Raw genomic sequence first — 9,415 nt, forward strand, 5'->3', positions numbered from 1 at the left:
TGTACAGGTGTGTTTACTTCATAAAACTTCTTCAGCCATATATGGGCATTTTGTACTTTTCTACGTGTGTATTAAACCTCAGATGATATGTTAATGAGAGGGAAAATGGCTCCTGCCAGTAAAGTGCCTACCAAGTAAAGAACCTGAGTTTGATCCCTAACCCATACATTTAAAAAAAAAAAAAAGGCAGATGCTGTGGCGTGCACCCATAATCCCAGCACTAGTGAAGCTGAGACAGGAGGATTCCCTGGGGATGGCTGGCCAGCCAGACTAGCAAAATGGTCAAGCTCTGTGTTCGGTACTCTGTCCAGACTAGCAAAATCGTCAAGCTCTGTGTTCGGTACTCTGTCCAGACTAGCAAAATCGTCAAGCTCTGNGGTACTCTGTCCAGACTAGCAAAATCGTCAAGCTCTGTGTTCGGTACTCTGTCCAGACTAGCAAAATCGTCAAGCTCTGTGTTCGGTACTCTGTCTCAAAAGAGGAAGGTGTGGAGTAACTGCGGAAGACCTCCAAGTGCTCTGCTCTTCACATGCGTGGTGAGCCCACACGTAAAAACGCACAAAGAGGCGGGGATCTCTTCCACTAATCCTACCACATGCGCCCACCCACCCATGGCTGGGTCTACCCACTTTGCCTCCAGTCCTACTGGAGTGAAGATAAAGCTTTCATCCTGTTCACTGGCCATCCTTTTCTTCCTCGAACCCTGGCACCCTGACAAGCCGCTCCAGGATTCCCGTAGTTTTACTCTGATTGGCTCTTCCCCATCAACACAAAAACACGTGATCACTTTTCTAAAGTTCAAGACAACTTCAGTTAATGGAGGATCCCCTTCCTTGGCTTAAAACAAAACTCCTCAAGTAGTTGATCTATACTCTTTGAATCCAGTTTGGTTCCAGCATTCTCTTCAAATCCCCTTCAGTCAGGTTCTCGCCTCCTCACACCACAGACACTGACCTTTATCAAGGTCACCACCACATTTTTTTTCCTTCCAGTGGCCGTGTCTTCATCTGCCCTGTCCTCAACTCATTTCTGATACTATGATAAAACACCCTGACCATTTAAAAGAAGGGGGGACAATTAAAAGGAGAAGGGTTTATTTGGCCTTCAATTCTAGGTTATGGTCCATCACTAGGGTCCAATCAAGACAGGAACTCCAGACAGCTACTGACATCAAATCTACAAGGAAGAGCAGGAAGCATAAATGCTGGCTGGCTGGCTGGCTGGCTGGCTGGCTGCCTTAACATTCAATTTCTTATTTCTTCACTCTTTTTTTCTTCTTCCTTCCTTCCTTCCTTCCTTCCTTCCTTCCTTCCTTCCTTCCTTCCTTTCTCCCTCCCTCACTCCTTCTCTCCCTCCATCCCTCTCTCCCTCCCTCCCTTCCTTCCTTCCTTCCTTCCTTCCTTTCTTCCTTCCTTCCTTCCTTTCTCCCTCCCTCACTCCTTCTCTCCCTCCATCCCTCTCTCCCTCCCTCCCTTCCTTCCTNCTCCCTCACTCCTTCTCTCCCTCCATCCCTCTCTCCCTCCCTCCCTTCCTTCCTTCCTTCCTTCCTTCCTTCCTTCCTTCCTTCCTTCCTTCCTTTTCATTTCCTTTTTCATTTCTCTGTGTTGCCCGGCCTGCCTGAAACTTGCTATGTAGTTGCAGGCTAGCCTCGAACTTACAGAGGCCCCTGCCCCTGCCCCTGCCCCTGCCCCTGCTCCTGCCCCTGCGCCCCTGCGCCCTTGCCCCCCTGCCCCCGTGCCCCCGTGCCCCTGTGCCCCTGCCCCCCTGCCCCCCTGCCCCTGCCTCCTGAGTTCTAGGAATCCAGAAGTCTCTCCACTCTTGTATGGCTCAGGACCTCCTGCTCGAGGAATGGTGCCACTGATTCTAGATTAGATTATGTCTTTCCATATCAATTAACTGAGCTAACTCCCACAAACGTGCCCATATCCACAGTCCCTCACTGAAACTCCAATGCAGCCAGGAAAACACTCGCCAGAGACCAAACTAATGGGGCTGCCCAATTGCTAAACTGATCCCTCCTTTTCCTTTGGTAGGTTTCCAACTGATCTTCCACTCCATTCCATGCCAACTAGCTTCCTTGATGTTCTGAAGTTTGGTATGCACATTCCTGCCTGCAAGGCTTTGCAAGTCTCTCCTCTTGGCCTAGAATGTTCTTCTTTCATTAATCTCCATGGATTGTTCCCTAGCTTCCTTCAGACCTCCACTAGAAAGTGGTGCTTTCATTGAGGGCCTCCTCGGCCACCTTATGAAATGTAAAACATCCTCTGCACCCTACTCTCCCAAGGTCTCCATCACCCCCTGCGATTTCTCTCTAGCACTTGGCACTTCTAATAGTGAATAATGTGAGTGTGGGAATTTTCACAGTTTGATGACTATTGTATTCCCAGTGTCAATAACAATGTGTGGGGTGGGCAAAGTGGCTGATCAGCTCTTGTCACGAAGCCTCGTAACCTGAGTTCAATCCTGGAATGAACATGGTGGAAGGGGAGTGACGGCTCCCCAAAACAGTCCCTTGACCACCACACCCAAGCCACCACATGTGTGTGTCCTCCCTCCATGCACAAATGAATAAATGTAATAAAAAAAAATTAATCACAATGTGTGGTAAGCACCAAGAACTCTGTTCACATGTGTGGAATGAATTGTTTTATTAGTTGTCAGCACATCAAGATTGATGAAGAATCATTACCTATTCTACCTTTGCAATAAATTCCAACTGAACGAGATACATAAGGATAGAACTTTGGTTTGCTCAATGAAGGCATTTTAAGGCAGCCAAGATATTAGTCTCTCCATTTTTAAACAGTGTATCTGAACTCTCCATCTGAATTATATACCCCAAAGTTAACAACTGCTTTTTCTTTTCTTAGTAAACGTTCACTAAACCAAGAACAGATAGGATGAGCAGGAAAAAAAAAAATTAAAATACAGCTCAGTGATGACCATGCATCAAAATCAGGAGGAAACCTAAGCCTTGGAAGGTCGTCCAAGTGTAACAGCTTGCTTTGTTTCCAGGGCTTTTCCTTTCCAGAGAAGAGTTAATGAAACAGAGAAGCCTCAAAAGGGAAAGATGAACAGATGTGCTGGCTTGCCCATGTGACCTTGAATGTACACTAAACAAGCCAGGTGAAGCGTGATCCTTCTGACTGGATGACCTCATGCTATTGAACAAACTACTTTCATCTATCCGACACATTTTCTAGAAAAAAAAATTTTTTTAATGGTTGGGAAAATTCCCAAAACCTAACAGGGCCACATCCCGATAGCTTGAATGTAGTCCTTTGGAAAGCTACAGCTCAGTTTATTACAAAAGCTTTGGGGAAAACTTGACCAACAAAAAATCTGGCTTCTTTTCTCAGGATATGTGTCTTCCAGCAGCCCCTCTTCTTTCCTCCTGAGGGAAGGGCCAGGAATAGTTACAGCTGCTGTCAACAAACTTCATCACCTCTGAGGTAAGGCTGCAGGCAAGGAGTCAATATTGCAGTGTTGGGTAAGTTTGTGGTGACAATGCCCATTACCCACAGAGGCCAATCTTAAAAAAAAAAAAAAAAAAAAAAGGAAGTTGCTCACTTTGAAATAGAGATTCCACTAGGCATGGTGGTGCATCCCTTTAATCCCAGCACTGAGGAGGCACAGGCAGGTGGATCTCTGAGTTCGAAGCCAGCCTTGTCTACAGAGTTCCAGGACAGCCAGAGCTATATGGGAGAAACCCTGCCTGGAAATCAAAAAGGAAAAACAAAACAAAACAAAAAAAAAATTCCCATCACACACTAACTGTTAAAGGGACAGGGCTACAATAAAAATTGACTGTAGAAAGAAAGTCTTAACTGGATCAAGAATTGACATGGAGAAACCTGTTTACATTCTAACATATTGATGGGATCCTCATTCGAATTACACAAGTTAATTTGTACATAAACCCCTCTTCGGGAACATAGACACAGAAAGGCAGCTAAACCATAATCAAAGGTTCTGCCTATAGCTTTGAGTGCCCCTTGCTCCTTACAGAATAGCATGCATACAGGCCAAAAATTAGCTCTGGGTTTTCAGAGAAGAGGTGATTTCACTGGGGAATATGTGCCTGTAAATTTACATAGTTTAGCATTTGTGCATATGTATTTACACACCTTACTGTGTCCCCACAGGGAAATGGCACAATCTACAAAGTGGCAAATAGTGAGACTGATATTCACATAATGAAATAAAGACGCTTTCATTCAAGAGGTTGAAACACAGAATTCTCGGGCATCTTAGGTTAGCAAAACAGTTTCCTTTCACTCCCCAACCTAATGATTAACAGTGCCACCTCTACCCGCAACCAAACTAAGCTCCAGTAAAATTGGCTGTTGGGCACGGGATGCTGAGCTTTGGCCATGAAGCTACGTTTCTCCTAAGCACATAGTCGGCAAACTAGTTTAATCACTCTATTCTTCCCCTTATGGAAAGTTCAGAATCTACCAATGAAAGCAAAACTAGGAAGGCTTTCCGGAACAGAGAATTACCTCTGTGGTGCGGTTCGCCATCTACTTGGCATGCTCCGGAGACTTTCTTCCCAGCCACCAGACACTAACTGTCCTCAGTTCACCAGTAATGCCTCATACGTTTTTCCTGTTTACATTATTTCTGGATTCATAGACAATACTGGAGGGGTAGGGCTTTGGTTTAGACGCTCTTTATTTTAAATTAACAATACAAAAGAGGAGGGCTCTTTGCACTAAAGTTCCCCTCCCAAGACCAACAACCCCCAGGGGTATTTGAAACAGTCTCTGTAGAGAACCTGACAGGAAGCCTTCAGCCAAAATCCAGAGTCCCTGGTCACATGTCCCCTCCCTTATTATCCCAAATAACAGTATTTCTTGTTCTAGCTCTTCGAGGAAGCCAAAGAAAGCCTGTTGGGGAGGGAGCTGGAGAATAGCCACCTTCACCAGTGACAGGTCACAAGGGGCAGAGGTCTACTTACCCACTGTCCAATAGCAGCCCCCTCATCCTAAGGGACACGTGGAGTCTAGAGCCCCAACTGTCTACCCCACACTGCCCCAGTAGGTCCTGGCATTTTCCTGCCACACAGGTAACAATCATCTTGCAGTGTGTCTCATAGTTCAGTAGCATAGATAGCTTTGTGACGTAAATATTCTTCTAAACACTGAAGAACATTATCATCCACCTTTGGGTCAAACTTGTTGGCCAAGAGGTGATGGTTCTGAAGTATCCAGTGCAGGTCCCCCGACCCATAAACACAGACAGCCCGCTGGTGGATTCCTGAGCAAGATGTATAAGGTGCCCCGTTCTCAATGTCTCCTTCATGGCCCTGCCACTTGGTTAGTCTTGCAATGGCTCTCATGTCTGATAGGTCAAATTTTCGATGCAAGGGATCTGATCCAGGCATCCACGAGGCACGCTGGAGGGTGGCCCAAAGGTGTTCATCGGGACTATAGGTGTCTTTTACCCATTCGATCAGTTGCCGGGCTTTTGAGTTACTTAACACATGTTCAATGAAGTCTCGAGAAGCCACCATGTAGGCATTCCCAGTGAACATGGTTAGGTTATTAGGTGGCGGCGTCTTCCTCTTGCTGGTCATGTGCAATGTGTCTGTCACTTCATAGTGATATTCCCAGCGGGATTTTTTATGTGGAGGCGGCACTTCTGACTCCATACTGTTCTGCCCTTTCAATAGCTTGAGGGCCTTGACCATCTCAGCATTGGTTTTGATGGGAAAGTCCGTCCCACAGGTGTTCAGGAGGTATTTCCATGGCACGGGGCTCTGAAGCAGGTCTTCCATGCAGTTTAGGTCAGCCTGCACCCTGGACCAGGAAGCATAGACCACTGACACCAACTTACTAGCTATGAAGACATTGGGGAAGCATGACACGATGGCCCTGACTGCCTGCTTAAAGGGTTCTGAAGACTTCTGATCCACATGGACACAGTATACGTTCTGAGGGGTGTACACAGCTCGCAGCAACCGTTCGAAGTTCTCGATCTTCTCATGTACCACCATGGAGTACGCAATGGGGAAGCTGGCCTCTTCCTTGCTCAGTGGGACCTGTATAAACTTCCTCTTGGTCTTGAAGTGCTCACAATCTGCTGTCATGCTAAGGTAGTCGGCCTCTGTGAAGAGCTGCTGCTTCTTCTTACTTTCCAGGTTATTCAGCAGAGCCTGGGTCACCGCTTTCTGCTCCCCTCGAATGACCCCTGAGCAGTTGATGGAACTCTTGGCTGGCAACTTCAGGGTCTTGTACAGGATATCCCTGCAGTACTGGCTTTGAAATTCCTTTGAGTCCAGATCAATGACATTGAAGTCACACTTCAGTCTGAGGGACAGTTTCAGGGCAAGGACAGCCAGCAGCATGTAGCAGCCCAGGGTCCACAGGTGATAATGCCAGCAGAGCCTCCGCCAGGAAGTCATCTTCACAGGTGGGGACCATCAAGCCTCGACCAGCACAGGAGGGCAGGGGGCTCCCTGAACAGAACGAAGAGCCTCTGATTATAAACTAACTAAACAGGATCCCAGGAATGTCAAGTTCAACTCCACACTTCTGATGGCAGAAGAGATCTCTTCTCTGGAGAAATAGCTAAGTGAAAACCAGGCAAGGAAGCCCACCAGGCTTGCTAAGGGAGACTTAAAACTGCTCTACAAAACAGTTGCCAGGCTGTCACCAGGACCAGTTCCACCCTTACCTCTGGAGAGAGGGAAGCACGGAGCTGGGCTCCCTGAGGTAAAAGTGCAACTAGCTGGAGGAAGTACTCAAGCTTCATCCATTTTCCTCCCTCCCACCCCTTGCTGCCCTAGAAATGAACTTTTATCTGGGGTCTGGAATTTCTAGGTCTGGAGACAAATTACATGAAATTGGCTCTACCATCAGTTCTAGACTCATGTCCCTTTAGGAAGAAGCACCATCACTTCTTCCGTTTGTTAATCTCTTCACACCCCACATCATTCAAAACTCAGATCCTGTTTCTGTCTAACCTTTCATTTAAAAATATCCTTAAAGAAATATTAAATAGCTGGATATAATAGCACACACCTTTAATCCTAGCACCCACGAGGCAGAGGCAGGCAGACTTCTGAGTTTGAGGCCAGCCTATCTACATAGTGAGTTTCAGGCCAGCCTGGGCTACATAGAGAAACCCTGACTCAAAGACACCAATAGATAAATAAATAAATAAATAAATAAATAAATAAATAAATAAATAACAAAAATTAAAAGAAATATAAAGCAGTTCAATATTGTCCAAAAATTAACAGCAGTCAAATGCTATATCTAATTTAAAATATATCTCTACACAGAGGTGAGTGTGATTATGCACACAGGATGTTTAGTATCGACTGTGAACTAGAACCATTTCTGGACACCGTCCTATTTAATCTTCACAACCAACTAGTGACCACTGGACTCTTCTTATGAAAACAGAAGCTGAGCTCTTCTCAAATATCACAGGCTAGAAGACTGGAGACTTCTCTCCATTCTGCCTATGAATTAACCTGTTGCTTATCCCACAAACCACACCTACTTTTTAAATACAACACAAGGTCTTGAATACCACCAAAGAAACCAGATTTACAGAGGAAGAAAATCCACCCTTTCCACCCACCCTACCTCACCCCACCCCGCCCCCCCAAAAAACAACTTAAAAGTATAACACATTCTTCCAACAGTTTCTTTTCCTCTGGCTCATCTCTTTGGGAACATAAAATTATATCCTTTTCAGTAGTAACTCTTGGGGATAAGATTTTAAAAGGAGGAAAATGAAGAAATCTCTCACCTTTGGTAGCTTCTTGGCTGCTTAGGGGAGCTTTCTCCAACCCTGTGAGTCTGTGGAGTGAAGGTTAAGTTTGGTTGTATTGAGGTGCAAATTAACACTACAGCCTTTGCCTCCCAGATACTGTGCTCCTGTTCTCAAGCCTTCCAAGAAGCTCGCCCAGGCTTCTGTTAGATATATGCAAAGGAGAGAGCAGCAGGTGGCTCTGTCACTCACCTTTTGACTTCCTGTTCTCAGAAGAGGGAGTGAACTTGAGCAAACCATTCAGGACCGTACTCTCAAGCACTAGTCATTCTGGGAGGTGAAGGAGACAGGAACAATGCTGGCCATATCTGAGAGAGCAGTACAGCATTTCAATCAGAAGAGCTCAGTATCTGCCTAGGCTCTCCTGGCCTGACACTATTCACTAGGAACTCACAGCATTCCTGCAAGCCTTTTCCTCTCCCACCCAATATACAGCTATCACAGATATACCCTGTCTCCTTTTGTTTGGAAGTAAAAAACGCCACTCCTTGTGCTCCTGGGACATCTCAGGAGGCAGCGATAACATAAATACCCAAGGATTTTTTTCTTCTCTCTCTCTCTCTCTCTCTCTCTCTCTCTCTCTCTCTCTCTCTCTCTCTCTCTCTCTCTCTCTCTCTCTCTCTCTCTCTCTCTCTCAAACCAGTTCATCCTTGAAAGCAATTACTGCTGAGTCAAGAGGAAAAAAATAAAAAGATACAAAGGAACAAAAGAAGCAAATTCCCTTGTTTTCAAGAGATGTGACCCTACACATACAAGACCTGGAACTCCACTAGGAGACTTAGATCCAGTAAACACCCTTTGCCAAGGAGGAAGATACAAAATCAACAACTCACTGTGAAAATGTCAGGAAGCCAGTGCCAATCATAACAACCTCAAAACTGAACAAATCCGACTAAGACTAAAGCTTAGTTAGCCAGACATTAACAATCTGGAGGACGAAAAAGAAGGAACGGCTGGGCATGGTGGTGATGGAGCCTTTAATCCCAGAACTCAGGAGACAGAGGCTGGCGGATTTCTATGAGTCTCAAGGCCAGCATGGGCTACATAGTGAGTTCTAGGTAGCTAAGGCTACATAGTGAGACCTTGTCTCAAAAAGACAAATGAAAGAAAGTATGAAGCACTATATGTATGCTAGCATTTCGGCACCAACATATGCAAGGGAGTACAGTGAAGAAGCTGCAGATGAGATAGCTCCATGGTATGGTTAAGGGGAAGGGCTTTGTTTTTTGTTTTTTGTTTTTTTTTTTTTATTTATGAGAAAGGGGTGAGGAGAGAGAATTTAGAATCCATAGCAGAGAGAAAATAAAGGGCATGACCACAAGAGAGAAAATATCCAGATACATATGGAAGACTTCAAAGCAGAAAGTACGAGTTTGGACTTGGCCTGGGCTATCTGCCTGGAGGAGCAAAGGGAAAGACTTTGTCCCTTATAAAGAGGATGGGCACCTGGGGAAGTGAGAAGAGCTACTAGGGTACTAGTCTGAAATATCCTGCTCTCAAGTTTCTGAGGAATGTTGACTTTATTCTAGAAATTCTCCTGTAGTCCAGCTTGAGCTCATATGGACAGCCTGATGTCTAAATAAGGACTATCTGAGGCCTAACACTAAAGAAAGAAAGACACACACACACA

The 9,415-nt window shown here is 45.5% G+C and overlaps 1 protein-coding gene across 1 annotated transcript; it reads right to left on the reverse strand.

The window, feature by feature from the left end:
• Nucleotides 1-4,656: 4,656 nt before the first annotated feature.
• Gcnt3 (glucosaminyl (N-acetyl) transferase 3, mucin type) lies at nucleotides 4,657-7,884 on the reverse strand. The gene is made up of 2 exons (XM_021208058.1): nucleotides 7,765-7,884; nucleotides 4,657-6,460 (listed from the first exon to the last, which is right to left on the reverse strand). Exon 2 carries the CDS (start codon nucleotides 6,404-6,406, stop codon nucleotides 5,093-5,095), a length of 1,314 nt encoding a protein of 437 aa, XP_021063717.1. The 5' UTR covers nucleotides 6,407-6,460; nucleotides 7,765-7,884; the 3' UTR covers nucleotides 4,657-5,092.
• Between the last annotated feature and the right edge of the window lie 1,531 nt (nucleotides 7,885-9,415).

This window comes from Mus pahari, chromosome 10 (assembly GCF_900095145.1).
Source record: "Mus pahari chromosome 10, PAHARI_EIJ_v1.1, whole genome shotgun sequence".
In the NCBI taxonomy this organism is placed as follows: domain Eukaryota; kingdom Metazoa; phylum Chordata; class Mammalia; order Rodentia; family Muridae; genus Mus; species Mus pahari.